At 41.1% G+C, this 23,747-nt stretch overlaps 1 protein-coding gene across 1 annotated transcript in view; it reads left to right on the forward strand.

Annotated features, from left to right (window-relative positions):
* LOC109959993 (transcription factor COE1-like) overlaps positions 1–23,747 on the forward strand; it is an 88,082-nt gene that overhangs the window by 43,047 nt on the left and 21,288 nt on the right. Inside the window, exons 9-12 of the mRNA XM_020599794.1 lie at positions 14,207–14,288; positions 15,359–15,500; positions 16,719–16,852; positions 18,687–18,813. Coding sequence (XP_020455450.1) covers positions 14,207–14,288; positions 15,359–15,500; positions 16,719–16,852; positions 18,687–18,813 — 485 coding nt within the window. The remainder of the gene's footprint in view (positions 1–14,206; positions 14,289–15,358; positions 15,501–16,718; positions 16,853–18,686; positions 18,814–23,747) is intronic.

Genomic DNA, 23,747 nt, shown 5'->3' on the forward strand with positions numbered 1-23,747 from the left:
CTGAGTGCGGTTTTACCTCTATAAACTTCCCTCTTTTTTTACACTTCCATCACTTTTCCTTCTCTTCCAGTCCGTGCTCATTTTCCTTCTCCTCTACCATTTCTTTTCTAATCTTTGTTTTTCTCAGTTCTTTCCTGTATTTATGTCTGTCTCTCTCCATCTCTCTCTCCCTGTATTGTTTTGAACCTTACCCTTGGGGTCTTCACATTCACTCTTTTACTATGTGAATAAATAAGAATCCATCTACACATTTAAATAGCTTCAGGGTTTCCGGGACACACACTCACACTTCTCAGTCATGTTTATAAATCATTAGAGTGGGGGGTCACCAGGGGTCACTTCTCTCTCTCTCTGTCTCTGGTCACTGTGCTCCATCCTGATTGGCTGTTGACACTGTGGGCCACTCAGCATGCCTGTTAGCTTAGCTGTGCTTTTACCCTCACCTTGCCTCCAGTGTGTGTTTGTCTAAGCTGAATTATTTAACAGTTACTGCTTCTGTGTATGCATTTCCATATGTGTGTGTGTGCAGAAATAGCTGAAAATGCCCCTTGTCCTCCTTATCCTGTGTGTTAGCTTAGAGTTTGTCCATGTTGAAACATATTTTTATTTCCTTACAAAGCTGAACACAAATATGTGCACACACAGTGCCTCCTCATCTTTCAGGTCTCTGCATTCATATTTCATCACCTTTTGACTGAGTTGCTTCGATGTGTTTTATTGCAAAGTGAAAGAGCCGCTCCATAAACATGTTAATGGCTTTGATCACATTTTGAGCTGAACAAATAGGTAACGGGGAGATTAAACTGTGTGCACACTGCCTGTACAATCTTAGTTTGTGTGAATGAGAACTAATTGGTAGCTTATACTCCACCATTCGTTTGCACTGGGAGACTTGGCATAACAGGAAGTAGCACTGGCAATAGTTCAGGAGTCAAACATATGCACGCACTTTAACACACGCTTACACACATCTAAAGTGATGTTTGTCATCAGAACAAAGGGGGAAGTTGCTAATTGTCTGAATGCGCTAATTAATTTGGGCCATGTGTTTTTAAATCATTAATTGTTTTTCTTTGTTTAATTGATTGAGGAAAGATGGAAAGAAAGAAAGAAAGAAAATATTCCTGGAGTACTACAGTACAATCCTTGAAAACTTGTTATTTTGAAATTTGGACATAACTAACATAATATTAGTGGCCCTTAGACAGCACCCTTATTTTGAAAGTGAAACACCAATATGTCATTGTAAAAGTATATTAAAGTCTATTGTATTTTGTGTAAACAAATGACACCGTGTACAAACAGGGGTTGCAGAGAGTTTTCAACACGACAAGATGAACAGTGAGCCGGCCTGTAAAAACTTCTCTGTTACTGTAGATGTAACAACAAATAATACAAAGTAATGAGAGGAGAGATAAAGTGGAGGAGTGCAGATTTGTTTCTATTTTCATCATTATCCGATCCTTAGTTGCCTTTCTGAGTGGGGCTCTGTGTTTAGCAGTTCTAAACTGTTTGTAGTCAGCGAGTCTCTTTTCTTCCTTTTTCTTCTTTGTGTTTTTGTCGTGTGTCTTCCTTGTACTTCTTCTTCTCTCTTCTTGATCTCTGAGGTGTTGTGAGTTGTTTTGTCTGGTTAATTACCTACACCCCAGTTGGGAGGTGAGTGTTTGACAGTTGTCAGTGCTCTGTTATGTGTGTGTGTGTGTGACTGCGTATGCAAGTGGAAAATAAAGAGAAAGCACAGGGAAGGAGGTGTAAGTCTGACTGTATTGCAAGACCTCACTTATGTGACAGCATGTAGACATGATGGCTTTGCTGTCATTCAGGTACTAGACAATGTTGTTGTCACTCTCTCTCTCTCTCTCTCACACACACACACACACACACACACACACACACACACAGTGAGGAGTCTCCCATTGTACTTTGTTTCTTGCTGTCTCTTTCTGAGGAGGTGGTAGTTCTTTGATCACAGCAGTGACACTGATTAAAAGGAATGATGCCTGTCTTGAAAGCAGCTGCATTTGTAAGACTAAAGGGGGACAATGTAGCATCTTTATCTCTGTCTCTCCCAAATTCTCCTCAGCTCTTGTTCTCTCTTTCTCTTTCTTTTCCTCCTCATTCTCACTTTCTCTGTCTTAAATACTCATCTAATTGTCTAGTTAATATCTGGATTGTTAGCAACACAGCCCACTGCCTCAGTTTTCAGCATCATCTATGTGACCATGTTGATGTGTGTGTGTATGTTTTCACACTCATGAATAAATGAACTTGTTAAAGAGAGATGAAGGAGAAGAAGGAGACAGGTTCTGCTGTCCTGTTCAAAACTACCTGATCTGGTACACCACTTAGCATGCAGGAACACACACATGCACACTACTGTGTTTTCATTCCCCATGGGGACTTTACACTGACTTACATTCATTTCCTAAAACCAAATCTTAACTCTCAAATACAGGTTTCAGACAGTGAGGGCTGGCCAAAATGTCCTCACGTTCCAAAAATGTCCTCACTCTGTAGCAAAAAAAATGTTTTGGTCCTGTCTATGTCGCTAGTACAAGAACACACACACACGGGTTGGTACAGTGGCAGGAGGACAGACTGTTGGCAGGTGAGGGAGAGAGTTCCTGAGCTGCTGTTAAGTAATATGTCAGTGTGACACAGACACCACCACATGCACTTGAATTGAAAGTTGGTGGAAAAAATGAGCTGCTTTGTTGACAGATTTATAGATTTTAATTATTAAAATTTAAAAGCGAGAAAATAATAAGAATTAATTATTCATATAACAGCATGTTAATTGGTTTTTGAATATTCAGAATAAAACAGGAGCCATGAATATTCAGATGTATAAAGGGAGGATTAAAGAGCACAAATGAAGAAAAACATGCTCTTCTAATGAGAGCAGAGGAATGGAGATGAGGGAGGGAAGAAATGTAATCTGTGTGTGAGAGGAATGGCTGGGAGAGGAGAAGAAGAGCACAGGAGTAAAGCGAAAGAGGAGTAGAGGATGGGGTGGTGAGAGAAAATAAGTGGAAATGAACAAGGAGGGGAGGTGGCGCTGTGGACGGGAGAAAATGAGATGAGGAAAAGGCGACGGTGAGAAAAGCAGAAGGAAAACAGGCGAGAGTCAGGGGGGTCTTTTGTGTTTTCACCATGATGGATGACAGTGTTGACTAAACGAGCTAAATTAGAAACTTTTTCCTGCAACTCTGTTGAAATATTATTAACACACAGCAACTCTAGTGAAACATATGATTCAGCTGCACATAATGACCTTGGCTATTGATTTGGGGATAGAGGGAGCAGAGGGGTGTATCACATGATATTGCAATGTTGCAATGCAGGTCTCTTATATTCTGCCATTAAAACTCCTCATATTCTGCCATTAAACTTTTCCTCATATGGGGGTGGCTGTGGCTCATGAGGTAGGGCAGTCGTCTCCTGACCAGCAAGTTGGTGGTTCGACTCCCGGTCTCCCCGCATGCCTAAGTGTCCCTGAGCAAGACACTGAACCCCGAATTGCTCCTGGTGGCTTGACTAGCGCCGGTGCATGGCAGCTTGTCGTCATCAGTGTGTGAATGGGTGAATGGTGTATCATCTCTGTAAAGCGCTTTGGCCAGTGCAACACACTGTGAGATAGCGCTATATAAAATACAGTCCATTTACCATTTACCATAAAGTACATCCTCTTCTACACACACATACACACATGTTAATGGTTTTAATTAGACAGGCCTGTGTCCCATCTTGTAATTAGCTAATAACAGCAACATGGATGTGGTTAATTAGTGGTAGGAGGTGCTTGTGAGTTAGAAAGCTAATGACACCATTGCCGCAGAATAAAGCAGCAGAACTGTTTCTAATGGAATACATAAACAAATGGATGTTTTTAAAACAGATTCAATGATCATTTATGGGACCTAATATTTTTGATTCGACTCTGTCCACTAATCTGATCATCCCTACTCTCTGTCTCCTCTCTTCTCTTATCCCCCTGATGCTGCTGTGATATCTGTATGGTATTGGTTTTACTAATAATGTCTTTAAAAGACCATTACATCATTTTGGCTTAATCTCTACACATAACAAGGGATAAGATTATTTGAAGATCTTGTCTTTTATCTCTTCTCTCTTTTCTTGTTTTCTCATCATCCTCCTCTCTTCATCTCCACTTAATTGGTGCCACATCAACCCGTTAATCAAATTACTTCTGAACCAAAATTGACAGATTTCATTAATTATAAAGGATTATTCTAATTGCAATTCAAATTTATTCATTTACAGCAGATGGCGCTCAGTAATATTTCAGTGAATTAGCATAGTAAATGGAGTGGATTGCATATTAGTTATGGTAATGTATGCATATTTCCATATTTGGACCGGGTGAGCCATATGCGTACCACGTGGGCCGTTTATGCTGTTTTTGTGTGGGTCTGAGTGCGCGTGCACACAGGTGAGGAACCTCGACGGTGTTTAATTTGTTTGAGCAACATATCAGGAGTTAAATCCTCCAAACTTCCCCATACATCTCCCTCACCTTCTCTTTTTTTCCTCTCCGTTTCCCTTTCTTGTCTTCTCACTCCACTTCTGTTCCCCTTTGCTTTCATTGCTCATCTTTTCCCATTAGCATCTGAGGTTTAAGTTTTGTTTGATATCCTCTGCAAGTAAAACTTCTCGTGCTTGTGTTTCAGGCGGTGTCCATAGCTTTATGTGAATAAACCGAATGAGCCGTCACTTCCCTTTTTCAGTACTGATCTGCAGTTGAGCAGAGCTTAAGATGCTCAGTACACAAATGTGTTTTGTTCTTCACACCTCTGACTAAAGAGACTTGGGGTGAAAGTGAAAATGATACTAGATGCAAGGAGAAGAATGCTGAAATGATTTGCAGCAGTTAAATGGGCTACCCTGAGTGAACAGGTGTTGTTCAGATGAGACCAGACTATAAGAAGCAGTGAGTTTTTCTAATTCCACCAAGATGCTGCTAGTGCAGTGAAATACTGTATATATGAAGATGTTGTGACTAAATAAAATAGCATCTCTTTAATGGACAAGATAACCTAATGTAGTTGTCCCCTATCTACAGAGAATTGTGCACACACTGACTCACACATACACTGAAACACTGGATGCTATAGTTTACGGTACTGTATGCGTCGTCTTTTCTGCACTAATGTAAAAATTTTCCTCTTTGTGCCAACTTAGTCTGTGCTTCTGAAAGACAGCAGCCATCATGACCAAAAGAGGTATTTGTCAGGACAATGTAAACAGATTGTTTACATTTTTCATCAACCAACAAATATTTGTTTCTGCTGAGGACACACTAATATGTGTATGGCAGAGAGGAGAACGTGTCACATGGCAAACAGAGGAGCAAGAAAGTCCAATCTAAAGCAACACACACATCACACCTCTCAGTGGAGAGGTGTGTGTGTGTGTGTGTGTTTGAGTGAGAGACTGAAGGAGAAAGGAGGAGTGAGGAGGAGGAGGTTCCTGTCAATATCACTTCTTTCATCACTCCTTTCCACTCCTCTCTTCCTTGTCTTACCCCTCATTCCCCATGAATTATTTGTTGAAACACCAATGACAAAAGAACACACACAATTTGTTTTCATCCCTCATGGGAACTTTACATTGACTTACGTTCATTTCTTGGAGTGTTACCCAAACCTTAACCCCTCTTCTGTCTGGCAGCCATTGTTTGGGAATTTTAGCTGCTGAGATCTCCTCCATGACTGGCAGTTTGAAATGCATACTCACAGTTCCAAAGACACTTCTTGTAACCTTCACTAGGTGGTAGGTGGGACTAACTTACAGACCGTAATTTGACAACACAGGGGAGAAAATCTGGAATAATAACAAAAGTGGTGTAAGCAGCAGAGTTAAGGAAGGGGTAGTATAGCTGAGAGACCTCACACGATGTCCAATTTTCACTTGATTCACAATGTGCAATACCTTAGTTGATGCACTTTTAACCTAGCATCTAACCTCACCCAACTTTTAATCAAGTCATCACACTAGAATTCAATGATAAATCATGGGGACCAGCATCTCATCTACACAAGTAAGGCAGAATCCCCACAGTATGAGTAAAGCCATGTGTACGCGCGCACACAGAAAGCCCTACTACTGGTGCTGGTGCGCTGTTACCACCAAGACTGTGTGAGTGTGTATCTGGGTGTGTGTGTGTGTTTGGCAGTACCAATAAACTATACATGTGTGTCTGAAAAGTAAAAAGCAGAAAGAGCCTGAGCTTTTGATCGATTTGAGGTAAGCTGTGTATGTGTGTTTGTGTGTGTGCGTGCATACGTGTTTGACCTAGAGCTAGCAATCCTTTAGCTGCTCACCCTTCACTCACTTTCCCCACCCAGCCTCCCCTCTCTCCTCTGTCCCTCTTCCACCTCTTCTCTCCTCCTTTCTCTTCTCCTCCTCTCCCCCTCCAAAATCAATCTCTCTCATCTATAATTCAGTAGTTTGCCTTCAGCCTTTAAAATATACACCACAGCAACCTCCTACCCTGAAGTCTGTCTAGCCCCTCATGTTTGCCCTCACCTCCTAACTGTTCTCCCCTGTTTCTCCCCCTGTCTCTCCCTCCCTTTGACAGTAACTGTGCTAAAGGTATTCATGTTGTAATTTAATCTTATCATTGCAATGAAATCAGGCTTAAAACAAAGCTGTTTTTCTTAGTTTCTTGAAAAGGTGACATTTTGGAAATTTTCCAAGCGGCTCAAATTGCTTATTTGTGTTGTAGTTTAATACTGTATGTGAAATATTTGAAATGCATATAAAGTCTCTGGATAAACACAGTATTCATCTGGTTCTAATTAGCTTTTTGACAGCTTATCAGAGTCAGCGTTAGAAAATGTGCTAAAAACACTACCAAGCCAAGACTGAATTCTGATTTAAACAGTATTGGTCTTTACAGGATAATTTCGTAGACTTGGCCATTATTCCTAAACTCTCAATTTAACAGCAGACATCTAAGAACTCGCCAAAACATCACCAAAAAGAAATCTGACAGATCAGGAGCCTCAAGCAGTCATGCCTTAAACAAACTCCAGGTTAGCCAAGTTTATCAGGAAGAGAAAATGAAAATGCCAAGATTATATTCAAAACTCAAATGTCAACATCCAGTACAGTTTAGAGGCTACTGGCATTTAAAGGTGCAGTACGTGATATTTAGTGACATCTAGCAGTAATGTTGCAGATTGCATCATGTTAAACAGTCCTCACAGTCACTGCCATAAGTGTAGGTCAAATTGCGCACTTGGAAAACAAGTGTGGCTGATTTGACCGCAGTGGGTTACCCAGCACTGGCCGTGTTCTGTCAAACAAAAACTTGCATTTCGGTTTACTTACTAAGACTGGCTACTTACTTTGGTGTCATTCTGGAAACATTTGCCCCTCGTCAAGGATTTCCATCTGGGAAAGGCCACAGCAATGTTTATCCTTGTCTTTTGCCATCGTCTATCCTCTTTCTGCGTGTCTTTGCTTCTTTGACAACAGGGATACTGTCAGATTTGGCGTATAAGGACGTCAAACGGTGTTAGTGGTGGACTCAATTATAAAACCAGACGAACTGATTGAACGAAAAGGTTTTTACTTGTGATAACTAGGCAACCAATACACAGTTCAGGTATAACAATCAGGTCGAATAGACAGTCCAGGGTCAGCGCTGGTAAACAGGTGTAGCCAGGGGAGGTCCAGGGGAAGCTGAGAAGGTCGGTACACTGCAGGCAATCAGACACTGGAAGGACATAGGTAATAAACGGTGGTCAAAACAAACCATCCAAGGTCAGAAACCGAGTCAGGCAAGGTATGGATGCTGGAGAGTCAGAGCTAGAGTCTAGAACAATCTTGTGTTGAAGTATAACTATGATCCTCCATTTCTTCAAATTATAGTTCTTAAACTCACAACAATGCTACCTCTTGTTTCTAGCGGTACTTCTTTTTTGTCTTCCAAGCATTTCCATATCCTTTTCCAGCATGAAAATGTGAAATTCACACTCTAGAGCCAGTGTGTGGTTTGTCCATTCTGGGCTACTGTAAAGAAACACAGCGGCTCAACATGATGGCCTCCATGATAGGGGGCCTGCTGCTATGTAGATATAAAAGGCTAATTCCAAGTTTATTTTCTGGTGATTACACATTAATGAAAACATAATTATATATAGCCTATTTCTGCTAATAAATCCTTCTAGAGCTTACGCACAGCTCCTTCAATTAACAAATGAATGGCATATTAACTCATAAAAAATTCAGTTGGTGCATGTGAACAAGGTTGTGCTGCCTTGCCAAAAACTGATCACATCAGTGTCACGGTTACATGTAGGAATGATGTAATGACACCTGTACAGGTCTATACCAGTGCAGAACAAGTAGACTGTACAAGTTATTAATACTCACTTTCTCTCAGCTCTGACAGACAGTACAAGCCTTCTCACACACGCTGGCTATCACCATCCTGGTTTGCTCTGTCATTTAAATATGCAGAGATGACAACAATGAGAGCATTAATAGTAATGATAGCAATATGAAGCTAAGCCCTCATCATCATCATCATTAGCATATCTCCAGGGAGATGTGCTGTGATTGACAGCTAGCTGGGTGTTTTTTGGGCTGCAGCTCAGCTATCAATTACCTCTGTGCATATCAACCATCATTATGTAAAATAACTCTGCTCCGCTCGGCTCTGCTCAGTTCTCTTAAGTCTTGTTCCCTCGCATAACTCTCTTGCCCTCACCCATGCATTTTCTGCCTCCCTCCCTCCTCCACTGCCCTTTTTTCTTCCTTTTGCCCCCCCCCCCTTCCCTCCCACCACCACCCCCCCTTTACTCCCCTTTACTCGCACTTTCCCCACTGTGTCATGGTGTTTTATTCTCTCCACTCTTCTTCCACACTCTCATGCTGCTGTTACTTCCAGCATCGCTCATCCATGGCTCTGTGTGTGTATGTGGACGTCTCTTTCTGTAAATGACAGCATGTTTTCCGTTGCCTAAGTTATTTTATACAGTAAATGTTTTGGTGACTGTGGAAACGGATACACAGAAATGAGCGCAGTCAGTACAGTTTGAGAAACATCATGTTTTGTTCATTTCTTTATGGATCTGGTTACATCATTTTAATTGTGTTATTGGCCTTCTTCTGGCATCACACTATGATGGCTGTGAGGGTGGTGCTATAGATGAAATGTCAGTTCAAGGAAGGGGGGGGGGGCAGTGATGACAGTATTGATAAGCCCCTTGATATTTATTAACAGACATTCATCTTTGCATTTATATAATGTGATGTAAGGTGTCAAACTATTTGGAGAAGTTTTCAGTTTGGCTATAGCAGTACCAGGCTTTGCAAGACTTGATAAAACTCAAATAGAAATCAACAAAAACAAAAGTGGGTTTCCAGTTTTCTTTCCAATTCAAATAAATTCATCATCCTCCTCAGGTTCTTCCTCATCTCCTCGCTTCTTTCCTTTATTTAAGTCTTTCTCCTTAATATATTTTATCAGCATTTAGGCTGGAAGACACCTCTATTTACCAAACGTCCAGTCTGTAACGATTACTTCCGTCACATCCACACTAGTTTTTCTTGTAATCGTTTAACTATATGGTTGTAGTTTTACTATAGGGATTGTCCCTATACTGTGGTTCAAGCCCCATATCAGCTACTGTAGCATTATCTCTACTGAAGTGCTTTTGAACAAGATACTGCAAGGGCAAAGTAAAAACAAGTATTTCCCCCACAGGAAGCAATAGATTAATACATTCTTATTATGATAACAGCCAAATAGAGGGTGTAGTAGTATTTCATATCCTTGTTTTTCCTACTGCATGGCTACTCTGAGAGCAGGCACGAGGCCCGGCATTGCTATCTGATGTCACTGCATTAAACAATAACAGGCCTTCAGTGTAAACAGGAAACAGGAAGTTGATCTCTGATAGATGAATGGACCGAGATGGACACTCACAGTACACATATTAGCTGTTTAAATTGACAAATGAGAAGGAAATGTATAGTAAACTTAGAGGATGGTCAAGATTTAGTATGATTATAGCAACAGTCTTAACACACTTTATCCAGAATGATTTACAGTATTTTACAATCTGTTCAAATACATTTTGATTCATATCTACAGTACATGCTGTTTGCAAACAATCTTCTTTGTGTTGAATGGTGTTATTTTGTGAAGCATGCACCAGCAACTCATCAGTTACTGGCTGTTATGATGGGTGTTTTGTGCAAGTTGTTTCACACACACGCACATAGAGAAAGACTGAGATCCATCATTCTGTCAGAAAGCTCTGCCAAAAAACTTGGCAGGCAGGTGAAATAAGACATCTAAAGAAAGCAGGGAGACAGAGGAGGCAGAAGCAGCAACAGCACTGATCTGTTGTTCAGTTTGTCTGCTCTAACTGACTTGCTGCAATTTCTCCACCTGTCAGCAACAACTCACAAGAATGCTGTGCGTGTGTGTGTGTGTGTGTGTTTTGGGAAGATTTTTTCACTCTTCTAAGGCAGCATCGTTATTCTTGGCTCAGTAGAATAGCTGGTCTTTAGGGAATAAAACGGACACAGACATTCAGTCTTAGACACTCTTTTTCACACACATACATGCACACACATGTACATACACCCACTAAGCTGGAATTCCCCCGGATGTCACCCTTGGCCTGCTGGCATTGTAAATGTTTAAATGACAGAGTGGTCGAAATAAACTCCCACAATCCTCTGTCTTCAATGTCTCTTCCATATGTTTGTCCTTCACACACTTTCTGTAGCCCCCTTCTCGTCTTCCCTATGTTTCTCTCTCACTACATCCAAAACTCTCTCCATTCCCTCTCTCTGTCACTTCCTGTCTCTGTCTTCAAGCCTGTGTTAGCACTATATATTAAATATTTAATGTCAGTTGTGCCCTTAGCCATAATTGCCATCTCAGCCTCTGAATAATGGATGTAACTGTGCCATTCACTACTACACTATGGCTAACAGGCTAAGAAAACAGCAACTGTTGTTCGCTACATTACTATGTCTAACAAACTAAATAACACTTGCATATTCATGCAGATGATTACATTACTGCACCTAACACGCTACAGTAAATAACTATGGCTAACAGACTTTACAACACAGCATCCAGCTGTGGCTAGCTACATTATCATGGCTAACAGGCTAAAATAACACTATGGCTTGCAAAGTTAACACCATGGCTACAGTAAATAAAACCATGGCTCACAGGTTAAATACACCATCCAACTGTGGTGAGAGCACTGGTTTCAAAAAGTTACAGAATGTGGTTCACACAGTCTCCCCCATCTGATATTGGAAAGGTGTCGGGGGAGGGGTATCTAACACTAGTTCCTTACACACTGCCTTTTTGAGGCAGGATTGGTGCAACCTTATTCCATCTCTTTTTTTGTGTGTAAGACGCAAGGCCATAATGGCGGCCATTTTCGTTCTGCCTCTGGTTCACCTTGGGAGGTACTACCAGAGGAAAAAAATTGAGGAGACGCGCTCCTTGTAGAAAGGGTGAGCTGGCAGTCTGGGACCAAGTGCTACGTTTTGATGGCGTAATATGTGCGCGACACTATCACTGGTGTCTCAAGTCTGCACGCCTTTCTGCCCCGAACTATTCTCAGTTTCTCTTTAAGTTATAGGTCAAAGCATTCCTGATGTCATGAATGCATTGATTGTGGTTATTAGTCATGACATTCACACACATATCAAGAACCACTCTAACCAGTTTTGCATGAAGTGAGAAAAATGCTTGAAGAGCCAACAAAGCTATATCCGCAATTATCTCTCTTCCCACTGTTGTTTTGGTTTGTAGACTACTGGCGCAAATTTTACATCACAGTTGACACAGAGCAGCATCGCATGTCTGCCTTCATGCGGAATATCGGCCTGCAGTCTGAATGCACAGGTTGGCTAACGATAATACCGCCCTTAGCTTGATCTGTATGAGCAGCACAAGGGCGGGATATTGGCGACCCTTTGGAAAGGCAGTAGTGCAGGATCTCATGTAAAAATGACTGCTGCCTAACCATTGAACATGCTTCACTATACATTAGTTTCCACAGCCACAAACTTTCCCTAAACACAGTTGAGAAGAGGTTTACAATCACCATGTAAAGTAATAAGCATGGGGAGTCCGGTGGCTTAGTGGTTAAAATACACCTTAAACCTTAAAAAATGAAAAGAGTGCAAGAGGATGTGTGTGTGTTTGAGACTCTTTGTGTGATTGCAGCGTGGAGGACTGGTGTTGGGTCAGCTCTTTGAGTGCCGTACTCTCAATATAGCAAAGGTCAACAGTGCTGTTATCACTTGAACATGCTCAGGCCATGGAGAGAGGGAGCAAGATAGAGGAGAGGGGGGAAGAGTGCTCCCCTCCCCCACAGCCATTCAGTCTCTCATAATTGCTGGTTTAATTGGAGGCCTCATAATGACCAGTGACTGGACCAGCCAATCAATTCACACGAGGTGTCTGTGTGTGTGTGTGTGTGTGTGTGTGTGTGTGTCTGTGTGTTTGTAGCTGCAGGGCCTTTTTGTAGCAGAGTTGATTAGGGCAGATGGGGTCAACTGAAGGGGGAACAGGAATGAACATACTGCATTAAAATGTAGAATATGTTCGACTCAGTGAACAAAAACGCTTTCACGAGAAATAGATGGCATTCATACCAATTCAGTGGATCAGATCAGTGTTAAATACACCTTTGAGGTACTTATATTTTGCTTAAGTATTTTCACTTTGGGCTTGTGTACTGTATTACTTACAGCAGTAACACGTAGTACTTGTGTTCCCATTTTCTAAATGCAAAACATTTATCTGTAGAGCACTGCTAAAAAATATCTAAACACTTTGTCCACTGTTTTAGTGTTTTCAGATTTCAGGCAGATGAGCGGGGGAGTGTGGGAGTCACCTTCTTTACAGAGAGATTTACAGCGCAGGGTCATCTAAGGTGGTCATGTTAACGCTATGTTAGTGTTGCAAGAAGGACTAGACAGTGGGAGGTCAGCAGGGGTGACCATGGCTGTCCTCCTCTGTGATAGGCTGTCACCCGAGGGTGAGGGGTCAAGATAATTAGGCATGCAAAATCCCAGCGCTGGTGTTCTAACGAAGCCTGAGCTCGTTAACGCAGAGTTTTACACTCAGACCTGCCACTGGGCTGTGCTGCACCGTCACACATGCACATACACTCACACTGGGAGAGCATGTTTGCACACACACACACATAGGCACACACCTCTGCTTTGTTCTGGTTGTCCAGTATAAGAGCTGTCATCTCTTGAACAGTAGAGCACCAGCCATAAGGAAATAAAGGTGATGCAGACTTGTGAAAAGTCTAAATTATTCAAGTACATACTTTTATTGTGTTAAGATGAATCCAGGGTGTGGACACCATCTGATTCAATCCAATACAAATAGCTCAAATTGTTCAAAGTTCAGCAATAAAAAGAGAAAACAGCTGTTTATTCACAAAATGCAGAAGCAGAAAAAGGGTTTTGTGAAGAGCGCAGTGCAGTGGGAGTGTTTTTGTGTGAGGTTGTGTGTTTTTGCATGAGTGTGCCAGGCTGGCCAGCTGGCTGACACCATAACACAACCTGGATGTGTTTGTTTTCTGTTGATGGCCATCTGTGTGTTTGATTCATTCTAAAATATAGATTCATGATATATAGTCCCATATAAAACAACACGTCAACATATAGTTCCCCTTTTTAAATCGCATGACATCATGGTTAGTGTTAGGAAACACTTCTGCCACATGTTGTGCTTGAAATTGTTTCTCATTCATATCAGGAATTAGGTTCATGTTGAACAAAAACCAGAAGAAAGAAAAAAAGTAAGAGGGAGTTTTTAAAAGTATGATGAAGTTTTAAGTCAAATAATATAAGAGTGGAGGTGAAACTATCCCACCGTCACATATTTTACCAGTTTTGTTGGATTATGCTACTTAACTTGCCTCCTTGTGTGTTCATCCAGCACCTTTATGTGGCATTTCAAAGCTGGTGAGGATTTAAGAACAAAAATACACATCTACAAGAAAATTCATTTTGAATTCCCAAAAGTATTAAATATTCATTTCTCTGTAGTTGTGGTCTGTCTGTACTCTATGTGTATGAGACTAGGCTTGGATTCAACAGTGGGGTGGTCCTCGCTTTGGTCTGACAATAAACTGTTAACCTCAAATATTGCCTGTTCTCTCTGGTTCCACAGATTCTTTCTCAAGTTTTTCCTCAAATGCAACCAGAACTGTTTAAAGAATGCAGGAAACCCTCGAGACATGAGGAGGTTCCAGGTAAAAACCACCACACTTTTGTACTCTTATAGCTAATTCCTCTTTTCCTGTGAGCGTGTTTGTATCCCCCCCCCCCCCCCTTTTTCCCCTCCATTTTTGTTTCTATGTTTAGCTGTCACTCTCTTTTTGTTTGTGTCATATAATGTTGCACATAACTTTATGGCTAATGTAACAAAAGAATGTGTGTGTGTTTCTGTGCAAGTAAATAAGCTGTCAGTGCCTTGACAGGAAACATGAAACCCTGACCCTGGCTAGTCAGAACATAAATATACACACAATGCAGGGAGTCAGAGAGGAGGGTGTTCCAGAGAAAGAAAGAAAGAAAGAACGAACACTTGTGGGGCTGTGAATATAATTTAGGGCAGTGCAGTCTTTATTATTTCCTTATCTGCATGGCCACAACACAATCAGGAAGACACCACTTGAGTCTAAATGGAGATAGTAGACACCTAAGAGATATTGATAGATTTATTACAGTGGTACATGTGTGAAAATATGTGCGCGATATGTACGCGTGTGTTTGTGCTGGTGTGCGCTTAAGTGTATGTATGTGTGTGTCTGTGCAGTCCATGTTTGTGTCTGTGAGATAGGACAGCGAGACAGAGTCGTACAGTATCAGTAGCGTAGTAGTGTGACAGTATCCGTGCCTCTAATTGTGCAGCTCTATTGTAGTGGAACCAGAGAAGACAGCTCTGTTTCCCTGGGAGATAATTAAGGGCTGGACCCATCAAAAGCTATTGAACAGAGGAGGATAGACACACACACACACACACACACACTGTGCAGTCACAGTGACTTAGTATGTGTTGAGGGTGATGGTAATAGTAGTGATAACAGGTTACAGTACATTTAAAGAGCTTTTCACAGTTTCATGCTTCGAACTCCTACTTGCAATGATCTCTCAAGTCCGACTTTGTAATTTCTCATTTTTTCTTTTCCTTGCTCTCTCTCTCTCTGATTTCCTCACACACACACACCCTCCCATTCTTACTCCTGTTTCATCTCCTAACTTCCTTGTGCCTTCCCCAACCTACCTCCCCTCCCCCGTCCCATCCCCTGCTTCTCTCCAGGTGGTGGTATCAACTACAGTGAGCGTGGAGGGACACGTCCTGTCAGTCTCAGACAACATGTTCGTCCACAATAACTCCAAACATGGCCGACGGGCCCGCAGACTTGACCCAGCAGAAGGAACGCCGTCTTACCTAGAACACGGTAACGTATGAGTGTGTGTTTGTGTGTCTGCGCATGAATGTGTGTGAGTGTAAGCAGCATGGCCACCAGATGGCTGATGGTTTAATCCTATCAGGTGATTCCTACCCCTCCATCTGGCTAATCCAACCCACTACACACACACACACACACACACACACACACACACACGCCTACACACTCACAATGCATAGTATGGTGCTTTTGTGTGTGTATACATGTTGCTAGGTCTAATATCATTAAACCTCTTTTTCACAAACAAACCCAGACTAAGGGGTGTTGCTATAATTCAACTGCACACTGACAATCACACATACACAAGTATTGGTTTTTGATAGACAAGCTCATGCTGCTGATGTGATATTGGATTGGATCACATGAGCTTTTACACACAATACTCAATATTGAAATGGCATAAAGCTGATCGTAGTCCATTTGAAGTATTATAATACAACCTTCTGTGTGTGTTTTTATCTATGTCAAATCATTATTGAAAAAGAGAGCAGTAATCTTATATCAGTCTTATGGCGTGAACAGGCAATAAATAAGAAGAACATCATGGAATGCAGGTGGTGCTTGAGCATCACATTCCATTTTAAATAATTAAAAACATTTTGCTCATCTTCACAGAATACTAAAAGTACAGTATTGTTAATTTTTGACATTTGGGAGCAGTGTAATGTAGGATGAAATAAGTTCAATTGTTTGCCAACAAGGTTCAGAGTTTTCATCTGCATCTCATGGAAATAGTTACAGTAGAGCTGATGTTTAAATTGTAGTTAATTTGATACTATGTTCTCCACTGCACTGCAATCAAACAAACAAATTTTACACTAATAAAATTCTTCAGAAACTGATGCAATGTTTTTTAACTGAAAAAAAACTGAACGCACTGTTTATTCAGTCACTGTATACAATAATTTGCAAGGAGAAACTTCTCTACTGCCCTTAGTCTTTGTGCTGATCTGGAACATAGCCAAAAGGGTGTGTGTACCATGAAGAAATATGAGGTGCAGATGCAACTGGGATGAAAAGGCTTCAAGCCAGATTTCTCTTCTTGTTCAGAGATGGATTGGTATTTAAGGAAATAAATGTTTTTCTCTAACTATGACTGTATAATGAGATTTCATGTGTTGAAACCGAATGTTGATGCTGTGGGTTTTATTCAGATGCATTTCAAATGCCAAAATTTACTGCAATCGGCCAATCTCATTGCTCCAGGAGCCGCTCCCTGCATTAAAGCCATCAGCCCCAGCGAGGGTTGGACTACAGGGGGCGCTACAGTTATCATCATAGGGGACAACTTCTTTGATGGTCTCCAGGTCATCTTTGGTACCATGCTGGTTTGGAGCGAGGTCAGTTTGCATACAATCATCTTCCTGTCTCGATGTTGTTTCAGTCCCTCAGTGTGTTTTTGCCCTTGGACTGTTGGAAGTAATTCAGTATGAAAACATACTTTTCCTCATGGTCAGGCTTTTGTCTGTGTGTGATCATATGCGTGTGTGTGTGATAGTGTGCGTCTAAATGAAGTTTTCCTCTCTAATGAGTCCCCACCACCGAGCAACCGCCATCCCTCTCTACCTACCTCACCCACACTCCCTCTGTCTCTTTCTCTGGAATACTGAGCAAATCAGCAGATTTTGATAACCATCAGCCAAATGCTCACACACACAGAGAGTTCGCTATCGTACTTTTCCCCAGCGCCACTCCTCTACAGTATGTTTATTTGTCTTCTGACTCCACTCACCGTGTGCGCCGAGTGACCATGGCTGCCTTCCAACAACAACACCAAGCGTGTGTATGTGTGTGTGTGTATGCTGGCATACGTGGATGAGTGTGTGTGAGTTAAGAGCTGAGGGATTTGTTTACAGTGTTGAGAGCCACACTTACACAAACTAACATGTGTACAGAGTCAGTTCAGTTCACTTCAAACTGACTCAGCTCTCTTGACGTTTCACAAACAGGCTTCTAATGGATTTTGGCCAACCAAATGTTTCATTTGCACTCAACCTGATTATTGATTCCAAAGCGAGAAAACACAGTTTGAAAAATGTGTTGGTGGAAAGTGACTGCATGTTTGCCAAGTTCTGTTTGTCTTCATCTCTTCCACTTGCCTACAGGTTTTTCACAAACACGGGGCAAATAATAAAATCAGTTTTTCAAAACCATGCATAAAAATGTGATGCTGAATGCTTGGTGTTTGTCACATACAGCTCAGACACCTGGTGTCAGCAAAGGTGCTGGGAAATCTGATTTTAATTATAGTAGCTAGTTGATTTTCTTTTTTGGAACATGCCAAACTTTTGGTGCAGTTCACATGAGATTCGATACATTTTTTTCCAAAAGCGCAGTAGCACATCCAAGCCAAAAATACTAGTCATAATAAAGCCTCAGTTAAGAGGATTTCAATTAATAATGTATCTTAACATGTATTCTGCATTGGACATAAGAGTCACTGGGGCAGCTCAGAAGGTAGAGCAAGTGATTTTCTACTTGGAGGGTTGGTGGTTTGATTCCTAGTTTCTACAGTCCACATGTCCTTGGGAAAGACTGAACCCCAAGTTGCTCCTGGTGGCTGTCCCAGTGGTGTATATGCGAATACGTAAATGTACATTTTAAAATTGATCATCTCCTAAAGTGAGAGAAAGGAAACAGTTTGCTGCAAATGTCCAATTTCAATTCAGGGCATGTGATCAGCTTTAATATAAAACTGCATCCAAATTGCAGGTTTAACTGCAGATTTAATCCAAAATGGTTTAATTATATTAAGATATATAACTAAAATAAAACTGCATGAAATACAAATACAGCGCAGTGTGAGGTGATTTCTATAATGCTAACAGCTCCAAATGCGATACATCTCCAGCCCACAACCTGAATTTAGAGTGTAGCTTCAGCAAGAAAGCTCCTGCTAAACATGCTCAAAGGTGAACTCACAGTAATAGTCGAGACTGGATCTAGGGTCCGGTGTATAGAACAAAAAGAACAGCTATTTGGTTGCCTGCCGTAAATATGTTTTAATGCACCATAACCTGGCTACACCAAATCAGGACTCATCTGTTCTCAAAGAAACTAAAAATTATTTATTCCAGTGATTTTGTAACTTTTACCTGATCCAGAAACCCACATCATTTTGTCCTGTTCAGGTGATGTGTTTTTGCATACCGATATTTGTTCTTCCTTCTCCAGTTGATCACGTCACATGCCATCCGGGTGCAGACGCCTCCCAGACACATCCCAGGGGTCGTTGAAGTCACTCTGTCTTACAAGTCCAAACAGTTCTGCAAAGGCACACCAGGGAGGTTCATATACACAGGTAGATCCACTGTACACACACATACAGCTCCTAATTGAAATACATTATTCAATTTTTTCTCCTGTGTTCTGGGGGGTAGGTTTAATTCTGTTGCATTTTTGAAAAGCGTGTTTGCAAATACTGCCCGTGTGTGTGTGTGTGTGTGTGTGTGTGTGACAGTGAGCGGACACAGGGTCTACAAGTTGCAGTTCACTCTCAGGCCAGACAGTGTTGAACTAATGACTGTAGATTAGTTAACATTAAAGACCCACACTTAATACAATGTTGCCATAATCAGAGGCTCGTTAAAACCAGCTACAATTAAACAGTCTGCTCTTTATAGCCCTCCATACTGAAACTATTAGTGAAATCATCCAGAGCACCCAGTTTACTAACACACACATGAACACACACAATGCTGGAAGAGTGTATGTGTGTGGTTTCTGACCAGACTGTTGACTCTGAATGAGTTTTTTGCTAAATTCAGCAGAGGAGAGAAAAGAAGAAGAAAACATTCATGTGAGCGGGTTTGCTCATTTCGTTCGCACATACATGCGGAAATGGGTGAAGGTGATGTGATGTCTGGTATTGATCCGCTCAACATGGCTCCTTCACACCATAATGATGATGTCATTCATAGAGAGAGAGACAGAAAAAAACAGCAACTGAAAAATATCTTTGGGGTCTGAGACATTTAAAGACCTGAGTAATTTTCCAAAGATAAGGCTGAGAATTTAAACCTGATCAATGAAGATGAATAAAGCCATGAATAAATTGTCAGTTTTAATGTTGGTGCCAAATTCGTGAAGGCTTTAATATTTGCTGGTAAAGGGACTCCAGAGCAGCCTCGGTGCTCCTCTGTTTGAGGGAGGAAGCATCATCCACACTTTTTACTACTAATTATTAATAACTAATTCAGTAACCTAGAGCTGCTACCATTAGTCATTTAATTTAACTTTAAAGAAAAGTTAATCAGCAACTTTTTTTGAAGCAAAAATCACCAACATTTTCTTGTTCCACCTGTCCTGATGGTTTTCTTTGTCACATGTGATAATGAACTGAATATCTGTGGTTTTGTCAGTTGGACAAAACAAGATGTGAAGACATCACCTTTGACTCTGGAAAGTCAGAATTTGTCAGCCAGTTTTTTTGGGATTCTGTGAATAAGAACATTAATCAAATAATCAGGAAAGTAACTGACAGATTCATCAGTGCATTTTTTTATTCCAATAATTTATTCAGGATTTTCCTTTAATTTGTCACCTATCTGTATATGTACCACCTTTTAATTCAATACACATTTCAGGAAAACGCATACAGCAACAGGTTAATCATAATAATCATAATAGTGCTACCACTAATAATAACAGTAACAGCGCAGATGAACAAACTAAAAACAAAGAAAATAGCTCCACTTATATGAACCCATCCAATAGTTTAACATGCTAGAGAATGGCCAAATTAGTTGTTGTTTCTGGAAAGTGCAGATAAAAAACACACAGAGATGAGCACAATACATGAGAGCAACATTTATAAAACTAACCCAGAACATTGCTTTTGCTTGAAATGTCTTGATGAAGATTGAGAGTGTTACTTGCTGCATTTGACTGGTAGCTTCTTTGTGTAGACGAAGGTACTTTTGCCTTCAGTATTCTTCAGTCAAAACATCTTTGGCCTGACCCTGAGGCTAGTCGGCTTGTAATTGGTCTGTCTGGTGTCTAACTGCTTCTCCTATTGGACAGAGATGACCCCCAGTGACCTCGTGATTGGCTGATTGCTTCAACATGTAACCCAGGAAATGCGATCCGTTACCGTGGTTGCCTGACCCCACCTCAAGGTCGACTTCTTTCTGGAAGTCACCGGTGAAAGGTCACGGTGGTGAAAGCTGATTGGCTGTTGTGGTTTTCCTTTGCTTTAGCTGTGGTTGCCTCTGGGTCTAAGGACTGAGCAGTTATACACACTCATGACCGCACGCACTCCTGTGTTCAACAGTGGACACAGGTACACACACATAAAGCCACGCTTGCATAGGGTCATGTCTTACACAACTTACTATGCACACTTTAACACAGGGGCAGGAGTTAAAAGTAATTGTAAATCAGAGATATGAGGGAAAGATGGTGAGTAGTCTGGTAAACAGATGGTCTACCACATACATACACACTCACACACACACACTCTAAACACACACAAACACATAGTGCCGTATGGCTGCTACATCTGCCTGGTGGGAAAAATTAACATTCTCAACATCACACACACTATAAACACACAATGGTACAAAGTGACAATCAATAAATATTCTCACACACACAGACGTTATATACACACATGCACACAGAACACGCATACATACACACATACGGTATATAGAGCTGAGTTACTGTCAGTGTAGCTGCATGAGAAAATCCATAGCTCAGCTGTGGAGAAGAAACTTTTAGTGAAGACTGAAAAAGCATCACAGTTTTAGATTGTTCGCTCTTTTATGTGCAACTTTCATCTCTTAGACAGAATGAGAGAAGGAGAAAAAGACCAAAATAAAGTGAGACGCACATACAGAAAAAGAAAGAAAGGTGAACTTTTAAAACCAGTTTGTAAAGTATTGATCCACTCCTAAGTGGATCACATATAATGATGCACACATGCAGATACACACATGTACAAACACACAGAGAGCCACCCAGAGAAGAAGAGAAGAAGAGCTGAAGAGAAAGAGATCTCATCTCATAAGGGGAAGAATGAAGCCGTAATTCAGTGGTATTGAACTGCTGGCTGGCCAGAGAATCGATATCACCGCATCTCCTCTCCTTCTCCTCTTCTTCTTCTCCTTTTACATCAGCCCTCTTCGTCCTTTCACCCACCCAGCTTCACCCTCCCCCCGCCTTTTTTCTCCTCTTTGCACTCTTTTGTTTGCACTCAAGTGATAGCATGTTACCATTGCGTAATAAATGCAGATAAGAAATCCTACATCTTCAATATTTTGTCTTTATGTCACCATGCTTTTCCACTTCCCCCCCTCTTTTTTCACTCTCCCTCCTCTTTTCATGTTTTTATTGTGAAACAGGAGTGGAGGATCTGTCCTCATGAAACTTCTATGAGTATTGATCTGCAGGCAGCTTTGGACTCTGAGAGGAAGGGTGAGGCTGGAGGAGGAGTGACAGAGGAATGGATAGAAGGATGAAAGTGGCAGAAGGTGTAGTTAAGAATGAGGGGGAAGGAGAAGAAGCTGAACTGAGGGAGGAGGGAGGAGGGGGAAAGGCAGAATGAAACAGGCTTCAGTGTCGCCACATCATCTGTTGAAGGCTCTCTAGTTTCAAACGTGTGTGTTCAGCTGGGTCAGTGCTATGATAATGTATCTGTGGAGATTTTAGGGTTTTAAAATTAGTAGCACAAGCCAGAAAGTGATAAATAATAAAAGAAGTTGGTTTATTTGTACAAGACACTTAGCATTTTGCTTACCATTCTCAATATGGAAAACAAACTCAAAATTTGTGACTGGAAAATGTGTGATGTAAGGTTCAAGGAGTCAGGGCGTGGTTGGTGATTTAGTGATGATGCATACAACTTAACCACAGAAGATGGCATGCAACGAAGATCCCCAGTTAGTTTCATACTAGTGACATTCAGATGTTGTCATGTATTTTGTGTCAGTGGTCTGTCACTCACTGCTGTTGCTGCATCGCTTGGTCACCAAGACACTCTTAAAAATGTGATCCCCATGAGGATTTCCTGGTTAAATTAAGTTTAAATAAATAAAAAACACATTCCTCCCCCTCCCCGAATTAGGAGCACTACACCAGCTAATTGGACTGGATGGAGTTCTCAACAAAAAAATGACGTGTCTCCTACCAGCAGCCAGCGTTGTCTGTGATGGTCCCACACTTTGTGATGTATGCATTTTAGCTTTAATAACTTTATGATGGATTGCCTTGCAATTTAAAAGAGACATTCATGGTTTCCAGACAATGTATCCTCACATCTCTAAACTTTATGTGTTTTGGGTGTTTGTGTGACTGGTGCATTGCACATCGCACACACGTCACAGCCGACTGTAATCAGTTGGGTGGCTTTCACTGCACTGACACTATTTCTGTTCAGTGTGGAAAGAAGCCATCAAAGAAATAATTTGAGAAGCTTGACCTTGTGCACACACGGAGAACATACTTAGGTTAAACACTCACATACAGTACACACAAACCTACATAAGCCTATAGACACACAAACACACACACACACCATTCAACGATTTAAGAAACATATTGTTCTATTAATAAAGGGTCGGTTGGAGACACTTAAGTCCTAAGGCATCGAAACCACTCTATCCTGTTATGTGTATGTCTTTGTGCATGTGTGTGTTATATTAGAGCTGGCATCAGTTGAATGTCTCCAGAGAGGTAAAGAGAGTGTGGATCTGACGCTGGCAGTTAATTCTGACAGTTGATATCCCAGTGACTGTTAGCCAGCTGTTTTTGTAGTTTTGTTTTTCTCAGCTATAGCTGAGTTTTGTTTTTCCTTCAGTTTTTTTTTTCTGCGAGTTTAACACAAATGCTTTTCCCCTCTCTTCTACTTTCCTCCCACCTGAATTGGAATCTTTTACCTTCCTTTACCTTCAGTCAGCTTTTCTCTTCTCTTTCTGTTCTGTTCTCTTTGACCTACACTTACTGTAACTCCCTCCAGATCAGTCATGCTAATGTGATTATCAGATGTAATTATCATATCCAGGTATGATTCATAAATTCTTAATTTGTTCACAGAGTGTTGCTCATGATAGTTTAACATCTGGTATTTTTACAGCTCACAATTTATGTTGCTAACAAATTGATCGGTTTAGGACATAACAGAAACCATGTGTGATATGATAATAAAACAGACCATACATATAAAACACACACACACACACTGAAAAAACTCCAAAACAACACATAAGGCATTCAGCTGCAAGTAATTTATCAGTG

The sequence above is a fragment of the Monopterus albus genome, unplaced genomic scaffold (genome assembly GCF_001952655.1).
Source record: "Monopterus albus unplaced genomic scaffold, M_albus_1.0 scaffold42.1, whole genome shotgun sequence".
In the NCBI taxonomy this organism is placed as follows: Eukaryota; Metazoa; Chordata; class Actinopteri; order Synbranchiformes; family Synbranchidae; genus Monopterus; species Monopterus albus.